General features: G+C 38.6%; 1 protein-coding gene across 2 annotated transcripts in view; it reads right to left on the bottom strand.

Moving 5' to 3' along the window:
- The window catches only part of LOC101855105 (gastrin/cholecystokinin type B receptor), a gene marked incomplete in the record, with an annotated part of 167967 nt that overhangs the window by 22956 nt on the left and 131664 nt on the right, over nt 1-13347 (bottom strand). For both annotated transcript variants that reach the window (XM_035970064.1, XM_013083175.2), the window contains 1 exon segment: nt 7379-7477. In XM_035970064.1, coding sequence (XP_035825957.1) covers nt 7379-7477 — 99 coding nt within the window.

Genomic DNA, 13347 nt, shown 5'->3' on the forward strand with positions numbered 1-13347 from the left:
GGGGGGCATCTTTTACACTCTGGTAGACAGTGATCAGTTTCTGATAAAATAAAACCTCGTATTTATAGTGTTTGCTCCAGACAGCATACACATTTAAGTCAGAAGTACTCAGATCTGTAGTTTGTTACGCTATGTTTCGTCTGCCGACTGCTTCATCGAATCAGAGAACACAATCAAATATAGCAGCTCAAATATCATTTGCAGCCCCAAAAGAAAAGTTTTCAGTTTGGCTTTCTCACGATGCAGAGCACATACGAAGTACTGGGACGTAAGATCCGTGTGTTAGTATGGCAGTGAACAGCTGCTTTGTTCGGTAAAAGTATAATCTCGTAAAAACGCCCCTGTTATAAACTTGTCATATAATTCTTAAAAGACCGCAATAAACACATACTGCGTTATTTTCGTGATGTAGTACTTTTAACCTCATGGCAATGGCGTTGAAACTGTTCCAAGTAGACAAAAAGAAATGCCAAACCTTTTGTAAGTATAACTGGCTCTCTTGCACACTGCATTTTGTTCTCTAAAAAAACCTTGAACTTTCTTTCTTGCACTCTGCATTTTGTTCTTTAAATAAAAACTTGAACCTTTTACTAGAAAATGGTTATTACAAAAGACACAAATTAGTCAACGTACAGAGAAACGCTATAACATGGTGTATTTGATAACTTGATTAGCGAAATACAGTGGCATGAGAATGGATCTTTCAAATTGGCACAGCCATCTTCTGATAGACAAAACATCCATTAATCTTTGATTAACAGGTCCTTCTTCTAAAGGTTAACTAACCAACAGATACCGAACTTGATGTGATTAAACAGCACAGTCTTAGTCTTGGAATTCGAGGGGACACATCATTGTTGAATCTAGGTCGTAAATCTGGTAAAGTTTAAGAGAAAACTCCTCCCTCCCCCCCTCTTTCGGAAAAAAATCCCGTACAATAAAACGGTTCATCTTACTTTAAGGAACTTACACGTTAAGAAGAAATAATAACTATGTACGTGTTCGGTTAAAAAGATAATTTTAATCCCTGTTCTTAAACATGTTTAAAAGTATCCTTCACACAAGACATGGCGGCGACCCAAATGTGGCATCACGGAGGGTGACAGCAATGGGTGTGCGTACTAGGTCAAGTTAGTTCCGAATAGAGGAATCCCCATGTTCTTTACTGCCAGACAATTTTCCAAATCTAAAGGCACTGCCTTGCTAGAAATTCTTCTATAGTGTGGTAAAAAATTCGTGGTGCAATTTATTGTCAAATATTTCCCAAAATGTAGAACATAGACTCTCCAGCTTTTGCACAATGGCTTGTATAAATTTGTCTTTACATATCAATATTTTTGTAAACACCTGTTAGCTGTATTCTAGAAAATTCCTTCATTAATACTAATAAAAAATCCAAGTGTGTGGTTTCTACAGATTTTGACAGGCTTACAGCAGCTGTCGCTTTTAAAATCAAGCCTGTCATTTTTTTCTAATCGTGACACTGACTTTATTGAACGCTTGTTTTGAGAATCTTTAGTGCAAAAAAATATGTTCACTATATAATGGATTTCTTGTGACAAGTTTGGCGAATAAAAAGTGTCATTGGTGAGCTGTGACGTAGGCCAAATGCGTATGCAAAATGTGTGTGAGAAGCAGAAAGTGCTGTGAACAATCCCATTTTCTGTATGACGTAGATTTATAGTATTTTATATAAATTTAAGAAGAAAAGTTTTTAAATCTCGCCTCAATTGATGTGGAAAAATATGATTTAGATCTAGTTAAGACAAATTGATGCAAACTGCTGTGCAAAGTATGGATAACATTGATTTACTCATTAAATAGATATTTGAGGATAAGTTGCGCCATGAATTTTTGACCTCACTAGAGTTCCTGTTTTTTCATCCCAGCAATATATCAGACGCCAAACATGTGGCTCAAAAAAGCGAAACATCATAAAACTATATAATACGTGGTTCAAAACAACGATCGTACTACAAGTCTGATCCCTGTATTTCACCATCAATATACTTATAGAGCCTAATGACTTCAAACATATTACGATCCTATTTTTGCGACCTAGAAACATTTTTCAAAGTGAAAAAAAATAGTTCAAAGACTGAAATTTAATAACGGAAGAGAATACTGTCCACAATATTTATCTGAAACCCATTGCGGGGGATGCTATTGGAATCGCTTACATCGTCGTAACTGATAGTTTATTGAAAACTGTAATTATCTGTGCGTGAGCAGTGGAGGTCACTCTGGTAGTTTGACATTTTGTTCGTCCTGAGATTTATTTTAACAGTATCATGTACTCCTGAAATATTTTTAGTAAAGGAAACTATTCATTGAAAAGTGTCCCCATCCCCCCCCCCCCCCCCCCCCCGACGAAAAAGAACAATAATAAGTAATATTCACTATACATGTATAGTTGTTGTTTTTTTGTGTTTTTTTTGGCTAGCTTTTTTTTTCTTCTTGTATAGATATACTATTTTCATTGGTCTAAGGAAAAAACTCAATCCACAAGTGCCAGACAAATTGGGCGATAACTTACTTCGCTAATAACACAAAAAAACATACATATCGTGTTGCCCTTTTAGCTTGCCTGGTTGTCCAGATGTTGGCACAGCTTTACTTTGGTTTTTTGTTGTTGTTGTTGTTGTTGGGTTGTTGTTTTTTGGTAAGCGTTTTACGGCGCATGCAACTGCATAAGGTCATATGAGCGCGCGTGACACATTAAATTTTTTCAGTTGATAGGAAATTTGGAATTTTCCCTGGGTGGCGGCCGAAGCCTACTCTTATCGATTTTAGATCACCAGAGGATCTTTAACGTACACACATTGCACACGGGCCCTCCAAGATTTTTCGCCCTTGTCCGAGAAGGCTAGGTGAGAAATACAGCAGTAAGAAGGAGCCAAGGAGTAGCAGTAGAAAGACTGCACAAGGAGTCAGGACCCCACAGGTGGGGGCACAGGAGGTGAGGGAGTGTAGGCAGAAAGAAAACCCCTTGTTATCAGGAATGTCACTGGCGAAAGTGAAACTCTTCAAACTGTCCAAAACAATGCTGCACGTTTAGTTTACGGAAAAGAAGCCAGACTCTGCTAAACCTCTTTTACGAACTTTGCATTGGCTTCCTGTTGAGAAAAGGATTGTGTACAAGTAGGCCACCCTATGTCACAAATGTTTGAATGATAATGCACCATCATATTTATCAAATCTGTTAAGACTCTTCATTCCAACTCGCAGTTTAAGGTCATCAGCTGACAAAAAATTCATTTTTTTTACCCTCTACGAAACTTAAAACAATGGGTGAAAGGGCATTTGAATACCAAGGCCCCAAGATCTGGAATGCTCTACCAAGTACTCTGAGAGAGATCAAATCTTTTGATTCATTCAAATGTCAGCTGGAGTCGTTTCTGTTTTCAAATTAATAAGATGAATATTTGGAATAATTTTATTTAGTCAGAACACAACGTTTTATGTTACTGTTGTATGTTGTACTGTATTGTAAAGCGCTCAGAGCCGGTGTACTTTATTCGGGGTTGAGCGCTATATAAATGTCATTTATTATTACTACTATTTTTTTTTTAAAATTATTATTATTATTATTATTATTATTATTATTATTATTATTATTATTATTATTATTATTATTATTATTATTATTATTATTATTATTATTAAAAGACGAAAGGAAACGATAGAACATTGCTAGAGAGCAGGAAAGGAGGTGAGAGGAGACAATTTTAGAGAAGAAAATTTTTCGGTCGCTACCCGCAATCGAACACGGTATCTTTGAATGAGAGACCCACACCTTAACCTCTAGGCCACGAGAGCCGCATGCTTTGGTTTACAAAAAAGTCCTGGGCAGATTATGCATTGTATCTATTCAATACTTGTTTAATACTTAATATTATTATGTTAGAACCATTGCGAACATGTCGACTTTTTCATACCCATCATGTATGACAGGTTTTCGAGAAACTGATTTATTCAAAATAATTAATATCATAGTCAGTTCTGTTTTGAAATTGCAGTTTTGTACTTAAAAGGAGCCAATTGAAAAAAAAATTCATTAACATACCCTCAGAGGTATCGGTATTCACACGTACGCTCTGGTAAGACGGTTTCTAAACGTAGAAAAAGAGAATGAAAAAGGAGATTTACACAAAAGCAGTAAGTGGCAATGGCCCGTTAGCGTGAGAAAAATGTGAGCAACAGAGAAACTGGATTTGTTACTCATTCCTTATATTGGGAACTATGAAACATGCCATTTCAGTAGTATACTGACACAATTTCATATCGTTCTTTTTTATAGCTCAATAGAGGTTAATAGAAACTCAAATACCGAGTAATATCTATTTCAATTTACCAATCACTGCATACCGTCTTGTATACAAGTTCAATAAACTCTTCAACGCCAAACATGACCAGCTATATCTAATCTAATGTCCAACAGATAACCGTTTATTACCACCCACCCCCCCCCCCCCCCAAAAAAAAAAGAAAAGAAAAGAAAAACACCAATACTGACAACTGTTATAACGTGATTCAAAGCACGGCTCCGTTTTCTCCTATTCCTCCAATTAAATGTGTGATCTAGTGAACTGTGAAGAACGACGTCTGTGCTGTGGTGTTTTGGCAGTTCTCCGTCGTACACAGAATACGTGAGTTCCATTCCTGTATTTTTGTTTTTTTGGGGGTGTTTTTTGGGGTGTTTTTTGTTTGTTATTGTGTGTGTGTAGGGGGGGGGGGTTAAAATAATATGTCGATGGGAATTTGAAATCACAGATGATTACAGTTTTAGACCTGGGAAGCGCATTTCACGTACTTGACCCGATTACTATTTCCACCACAATAATATTATTATGACTCTGTCATAAACTCAGTCACGTAGGCTACATGTTGTTTTTCATTTTGTTTCTTTGTTTGTTGTTGGGTTTTTTTGTAAGTGTTTTACGGCGCGGGACATACTAAACATTTTCAGTTGGTAGGAAATAAGAAATTTTTCCCTGGTGGCGACCGAAGCCTACTCTTATCGATTTGGGACCACCAAGGATTCTTTAACGTGCTCAACGTGCACGCAGGACCTCCGAGATTTTTCGCCCATGTCCGAGAAGGCTAGGTGTAGATCTTACCTACCATAAGATGAGGGGTATCGCTGAAAGACAGCAGTAAGAAGGAGCCAAGGAGAAGCAGTAAAAAGGCTGCATAAACAGTCAGGAGCCCAGAGGTGGGGGCAAAGGAGGTGAGAGGGTAGGGGTAGAAAGCGGAGACGAAATCAGACGACAGAACATTGTTAGAGAGCAGGAAATCAGGTGAAAGAGGACTATTTTAGAGAAGAGTTTTTTTCAGTCAGTGCCCGGATTCGAACCCGGGACATTTGAATGAGAGGCGAACACCTTAACCTCTAGGTCACGAAGCCCCCCAAGCTATTGATTTTGCTCAGGGGTGAGAATTCTTTTATCACTTTATAGAACTGAGTTAGGCCATAATTGATTAGCCCATCTTAACTTGACATTTCTGGATTGAAACACCTTGTGTAAGACTTCTTTTTCTATCAAGCATCACATGTATACTGTCTAGAATCTAATAAAAGTGATGAGAGAATCGCACCTATTTTAGGATTTTTTTAATATTAAAAAAGGTTCCCAGGAAACATTTTCTTTTTGCATTTAGCAATCGTCTACACCGGCAAATTTTGTCTGACCCAACTCAGGTTTGCTTTTTATCGTAATGGTACTTCCTTGTCCAAAAATTAATCCATGAATGCTTTAAAAATCTATTCTGTTTTTCTGTATTTTGTTCACGGAATTCAGAGACAAAAATGTTTTTTCTGTGTTTCTATTTTGACCGTTTTAAGATTTATTAGAAAAAAACAAACAATGGGCAATGTTTACGGATTTCATAGAGGCCAAACAACCAGCCTGTGTCTTCATTTTGACTTTGCAAATATGGCAATTCTGGCGATGATGTATAATTCAGAAGACTGTGAATGGACATAATCATGGTGGGCATGGCAGGCTTTAGCAATACGTCATGCGTGGTTGCTCAAGCGTACTAGACCCCTTAATTTTTCAGGAAGATTAAATGCCGAAGCAATACTTTGTGCAGTCTGTTTGATAAAGAGATAATCAACATATTGTATATTTGAAACTAAATTATCAGTAGCACAAACCATTTTCCTACTTTCCATTTTTGGGAAAAGAATGTGCATATGTCAGTTGTACTTTTTTCCCCTTTTTTTCTGTCCCTGTCTCTTGTTGCGCTGATAATGAAATATTATGGCTTTCTTTGTCGTTTGGGTGTAGCTGCGTACCAAGTTGGTTACATTAGTCATATTTTCCTATATATATTTCAGTGAAACCTGGTAATAAGTCTGGACATTTTGCGTATCCGCAAGGGGCCAATAAATAATTCCCTCAAAATAAGAAGAACAATGTCTGGCAAAAATAATATAAACTGAAAGCGGCTTTCACATAACCAATTTCTGAACATAAAAAAGGGAACTGAGTGATTCCCCCTCCCACCCTCTTTTTCACACTCCTGTTCACCGCCGCAGAAGCTTACACCTTGACAAACATGCAAAAAAGCTGAACCCCCCTCCCCCCACATCTATAGAATCAACACTACTATTGAGATCAATAATAAATAAACAAATAAATCTTGGAAAATATTAGCAGCAATGTCTGGTATGTTATAAGTCATCAGAGTGATTACATCAACCCCCCCCCCTTACCCCCCAACTATTCTATGTCTGCTTTACGGATTAAGTCGATATTGGTTTTGTTTGTTTGATTTTGTTTCCGAAATGGCTGGAAGCCACAGTGTCTAAAAATAAATACATGTACTATATTATACTGTTAAAGTTTCATGTCTTAAAAGTTTCGGGAAGCCAGCAGGCAGTAGATCTATACAGACTGTTTTCTTTCGAATAGTGTCCAGGGCATAAATATAATATGGAAACAAGCGTAAAGCAACTAAGAAAGAAAGAAATTTCGAAAAAACTCATATTATTTATTTTCTAGCTACACTGCTATGGTTTGAGAGAGCGAGTGAGTGAGTGAGAGACAACGGTTGACAGATAATACGTGGATTTTGATGAAATAGCTGGGTACAGAGACATGTCACAAACGAATAAAGAAACAAACAGACAGACAAACAAAAAAATAAACAAACAAGCAAGCAAACGACTGACGAAAAAGATGGACAAACAGACAAACAAACAGACGCCCACAAACGTTCGCAAATAAACACAAAAACACATCAACACGCACACTCACAGACAGATTCTGATCTAAATCTTTTCCCTCGAGCCTCTAACTCAACATCATAATCCCCAATACTCTTCATCGTAATCAAACTGTCGCCCATCACGAAAGTACAAGACACTTACCTTGCATGTAGGCTGTGACCTTACACATGGCCGTTCCTCCCACTACCCACACGTTGTACACGTAGCCCAGAGCAGTTATCGGGATACAGATTATGGCAACTGTGAACACAGATAAAATATGCATCGAAAGGTTTTAATTGACAACAAACGTTTATATTACTTTATATTGAACCATGGTATGGTATGGTATGGTATGGTATGGTATGGTATGGTATGGTATGGTATGGTATGGTATGGTATGGTATGGTATGGTATGACATGGTATTGTATGGTATGGTATGGTACGGTATGGTATGGCATGGCATGGCATGGTATGGTACCTTGCGACATAGTAGCCAATGATTTTGTAGCAAGGTGTGGTATGACGTAATAGCGTAATACATAAGATATTTCAGAAAAAATCAATGGAAGTTGTGAAATATCTCCAAAAAATGTAAAACATATGATCCTGAAAATATCACAGTGATTCGAAATATTCTCCTTGATAGTGCAGGATTCCCTCCTCTACAGTCATTTCTGGAAGCCATAACTGTAGTCAACTTCCAATACTTCCAATAATGCTTCGAAGCTCTGGATTGACAGCTCTTGTAAGGATCTGAATGCGCTCAAACTTAAGTCTAGACAGCTGTTATTTCAGAATAAGGAAAAATCAGAAGTCACAGGGAGCTTATTAGGACTGTAAGCTGTATGAGAAAAAATTTGGAACATTGGCTATACAGAGTTGTGGCGGCGAATTTTTCGTTGGGAACTGCGTTGTTGTTGCGTAGACGGGGGGGGGGGGACGTTGAGGTTCTGATCTATGATTTCAACTCATCAACAGCATTTTTCATTCAGGCAATACCCTTTGCATGTAGGAAATAAAAGACCTAGATGTACATATATTCAAGTGGCATGATATCAGCCACGAGGGACATCCCTTAATTGAAAAAGACAATAAAACGTCTTTTACTTCTTTGAAATCCTCGACGTTTTGATAGAATTCCAAAAAGGAAAATACATCCTTCTTTCGCCTCCTGTGACGCAGGGGCCCATGGGGTTCAAACATGATGAGAACACTTATTTTTTTACACATCTCACTTTTCTCTCTCTCTCTCTCTCTCTCTCTCTCTCTCTCTCTCTCTCTCTCTCTCTCTCTCTCTCTCTCTCTCTCTCTGTTTCCTCTGTTTGTGAATGGGGTATCCAAAGAGCTAACACTTTTTTAAAATATGGAGTTCTCCACGAACAATATTTTGCACCGACCCATGCTTAGGTCCAGACATGTCAGAAAGATCTCATTGAGAGGTATGGGGATCATGCCCATTATCGTGTGGGATAACATCCACGGTTGTCTCGTCCACATGGGAATTTGGGCGACCAGGACTTGGGTCATCAAGAACAGAGTCCCTCCCTTCCCCAAATTCTCTAAACCAACAACAAACTGTGTTATATAAACAAGCAGATTCTTCACCACGCAGTCTGTAAATTTCCATGAATCAGATTCGGCGATTTGCCAAGTTTACAGCCCATAAAGATATAAAAACGGCTCGTATTTTTTTGAGTGAACGTCATCTAGTTTCCCCCAGAACGCACTCCTCCACCCCACCAAACAAACAAACAAAAAACAAACAAACAAACAAACAAACAAATAAACAAACAAACAAACAAAACAAAACAAAAACAACAACCAGTACAGCATTCTGTTTGTGGCTCATAAGAAAATCAAGAGCGATATTACATAAAACTCCAATTATTCGTTTGAGTGTAGACATTGGTTATGTGATGATCCTTGAATTCTCTCCCCGTTCAAAAACTGGTCATCTATCGAAGAAACTGACCTCAAACTCGGCCCCTCCCTTGTTGGTATCTACACGGAAAAATGAGCCAGTAGCAGAGAAAAGAAACTGACTGCTTGCTTCAACTGCAGCTCCAGGCCTTTTTAGATCAAAGAACGTCTCGCTTCACCTACATCCACGCATTTTGTGACGTAAGCCTAGGCATTGTTTGACACTTAATATGTACATGCTCGCGGCTCCAGACCAAGGATTGAGCACACCCTCTTCCTACCTCCCCGCGGAGAGCAAGGGTAGATATAACGCTGTACTTCAAAATACAGAAAAATATACACCTACTCGCGATGTTCAGAGATGTGAATGATCATTTACGAGTCTCGATACCCTACCACTGTCATTACTAAAACTATTCGATCTCAAAATTGAGGGGGCAGGGGGGAAGGGTGGCTTGTTCGGAACAAAGATAGTACATAACAAGATGGGCCACTTCTCTCTTTGAGCCAATTAAAAAAGTGTCCTCAAAATTTGGTGGCGCCCTCTTCACAAAAGCGCACTCTTTGCGAACAGAGTTACCCTACTTGAGTTTTAAAAAATCATAGTGAAACTAGCAAGTTTTGGGATAAATTTCGGAAGAACGCTTTTTTAAAATGGTTACGCTGACAAAAAACCTCTTCCGGAGGAAAGGGTAATGGTTTTCTTCGTTTAATTTGACTTTAGAATGAAAGGCGAGAGGTCATTAAAATTTAAAAAACTAAAACTCCGCACTGAACGTACCCGAACTGCTGATGAACAGCAGTCGATCTGCGCACGCAAGGAGGTGCTATTCCTATTCTTCTTCTGGAAAAACGAAAGAGAGCTTCAAAACAGACTGCAGCGCCATCTGAAGCAAAGAGCATACTTCCTGCGGACACTTTTTTGGCTGAGTGGCCCATCTTGTTATTCACTATCTTTGGTTCGGAATCAAATTTTTAGCCCAGAATACTGTGATGTCACGGGGTTGGGTTCCATTGCGTCCAGTTACGTGTCTCTATTATCTATTTGTGGTGGCCGAATTTTGCTATTCAAAAGGCTTTTTAATGGCTGCATCGATCGACATGCGGTTTTCGCCAAAAGATTCTTTAACATATTCTCCAGATCATGACGCCCTTCGTTTTTTCAGTTTTCAGACAGTTTTGCTGGAAAAAGCTAAATTTCTTTGTTTCGCCGATGGCTTTTGTAGGCCGACGCTTCTGTCTCTGCAATTTTAGAAAATTCGGTGCGAAGTGATATTTTGCGAGGCGCATTTTGTTTTGAGAGTATAGATCTAGATCTAGACCTTCTAATTTTTTGCATCTCTCAAGATTTATTGCTCCATTCCAGTAGAGTGTAAATATAGTAAGCCAATGACTTTCAGTTGATGTTAATGCACCGATCATTCCTTTCATCGAAAGGGGGCCCAGCTAGTTGTTTTTATGACTGAAATCAGTAGCTTAATCTCTATATGGCCTCTTCCTTTGCTTTTTGATCCACTATCGTAGTACACAGGGTATCTAAATAGAAGACCCATGGAAAGAGCAATATTATGGTCATCTTTAAAACAATAATAACTTAAAACAAATGAACTTCAGCCAAGAGGACATCAAAGTATGCTATATGAAAAAAGCACCTAAAAAAAAAACAAGTGACGGGATCGGGAGATATCAAGCTTCTAAAGTTTCAGCTAAAACTGAGCAAAACACAAAACTTTTACAACTTCATAAGAATCAGCCATAACGTGTATTTATGCTTTGAAAAAAAAAATTGAAATTGACATTTCAAAACAAAGGCGTTGACAATTTTGATTATATGCTTCAGCTGTTGATCACTTCGCTCCAGACAAGTTCGAAAGAATGAAAATTTTGACTAACCTTGTGGCATGTTTCTGGGCAGGTCGATTCTTTTAACATTCTGTTTACCATTGAGTTTCAGCCGTTCGATTTTGTGTCGGCTTTTCCTTGCCTTAGTGTTTCACCCCCCCCCCCCCAGGAAACTATAGCGCTATGAAAGAGTAATTTCTTATTTATAAATTTATTTATTTTTGGCCAATGTCAGTTTAAGATACTATTAAAATGCTCAAATACACAGTATGGTTCATTGTCAATAAATTGTAAAGTTGTGCATTTTATTCAGTTTTTGTTGCAATTTTAGACTAATATTTTTCTAACAAAGAGATTAATTTATTTTAGTTGTTGAATTTAACGTCCCTTTGGTTGAATCTTATTTGTTCGAAGTTTTCTTGAAACTAGTGTAAAACTTATCGAGTTATTGCCATTTATATGTGTAATTTTTACACACCCCGTGTTTACATATTTCTACTGGCAAGATTATTAAAAGTGTAACGTACGCCTTTGCCTGTTTGATCCGAATACACTTGAAAAAATAGGGAGTTATTTTTACCTAGTTACAATATTTCACCAAGAGGGAATCAAACTGGTGTCGCTGATAAGTAAGTCGAAGGGTAAAAAAAACAACAGTACTGGCACCAACTCCATTCGTTTGATTTTGTTTTGTTTGTTTTGGTAAGCGTTTTACGGCGCTCGCAACTGCATAAGGTCATATGAGCATGAAGGACACATTAAGCATTTTCAGTTGGTAGGAAATTTTGAATTTTGCCCGGGCGGCGGCCGGAGCCTACTCTAATAGATTTTAGACCGTCGAGGGATCTTTAACGTGCGCAACTTGCACACGGGACCTGCGAGATTTTTAGCCCGTGTCCGAGAAGGCTAGGGGTAGATCTTTCATACCAGAACATCAGGGGTGTGGCGGAAAGACAGCAGAAAGAAGGAGCCATGTAGTAAGTCTGCAGAAAGAATCAGGAGCTCAGTGGAGGGGGCAAAGGAGGTGAGGGGGGAGGGGTAGAAAGAGGAGGCGAAAGCAGACGACAGAACATTGCAAGAGAGCAGGAGAGGAGGTGAAAGGAGACAATTTTAGAAAAGAAATTTTTTTCCGTCGCTACCCGATTCGATCCCGGGACCTATTAATGAGAGGCAAACACCTTAACCTCTAGGCCACGGGATCCCCCTCGTTTGGTTTTTAAAAAAACTTTCAACTGTACTTGTAGTAATACTAATTGTTGTAAGGTACGTTTGCTCAGACAAAATCTGTATGCGCAGATGACTAAGTGACGTGACGTTTCTTTCTCTCTGATGTTTCTATCTGTCTATCTAGCTTTTTTCTTGAACTTCATGGCACACTATGGTCAATGTGCTTCTCATTTATAAAGAACACGGTTACAATGAAGCCGATTGATAAAGAGTCTCTTAAAGTGGAGAAACTAGCACACTCTCTCTACCAAACACAGACAATTGACAAAGTTACTATGCTATCCTGGGAGAATATATGTAAAACGAAAAAATAGAAAGAGGCCACTGCCGTTTTTTTCCCCCAAGGAAACTATACGTGACCGTTTAAAGGTCAGTGGGGACTTCCAGGGGAAAAAAAGATAAGAGAAAAAGCGACTTATTATAATACAAAGCCAAACGGCGACAAGGTCTCAAATGGAGAGTAAATAAAACAAGAAAAAAAATCCCGAAACCACAATCGATCAAATTGGGCTAAAGGCAAGTTTCCCAATCGAGTCTGTCTTTCCAACCCCTTCAGCTGTTGCTCTAATGAGCCCCCGGAAGTTCGTTAAGGAATTCAGGTCATATACATTGTGCTAGAAAAGACAGGACGGTAAAGATGTAGGGAACGGGTAAGAAGAGAGTTCCACATTCAAGAACCGCAGTCCGTGTGTACCCAGAGTCTATTCACGGGAAGATCTTTTTTGTTGGCTCAACAAGACACAACATTACTGAAATTGTTTGGGGTTTTTTGTCTTCGCTCTATCTGCATTTGGCACAACAAGAATAATAGATATAAAAATGCTGTTGTTGTTGTTGTTGTTGTTATTGTTTTTGTTGTTGTTATTGTTTTGTTGTTGTTGTTTTTGCTGTTGCTGTTGTTAAGTAAATGTCTGTAAATGTCGGTCAATGACATATTATAACTGTTAAAGCCGTTTTGACTAGTACAATCATTCTTCAGAACTTATCGGAATCTTTCTCTCTCTCTCCCTCTCCCCTCTCTCTTTCTCTCTCTCTCTCCCTCTCCCTCTCTCTCCCAAACTCTTATTCTCTGTCTGTCTGTTTGTCTGTCTGTCTCTATCTGTCTATCTTTCCCCTTCCACCCCCCCAAGCCCCCCCA

Source organism: Aplysia californica, unplaced genomic scaffold, assembly GCF_000002075.1.
Source record: "Aplysia californica isolate F4 #8 unplaced genomic scaffold, AplCal3.0 scaffold00216, whole genome shotgun sequence".
NCBI lineage: Eukaryota > Metazoa > Mollusca > Gastropoda > Aplysiida > Aplysiidae > Aplysia > Aplysia californica.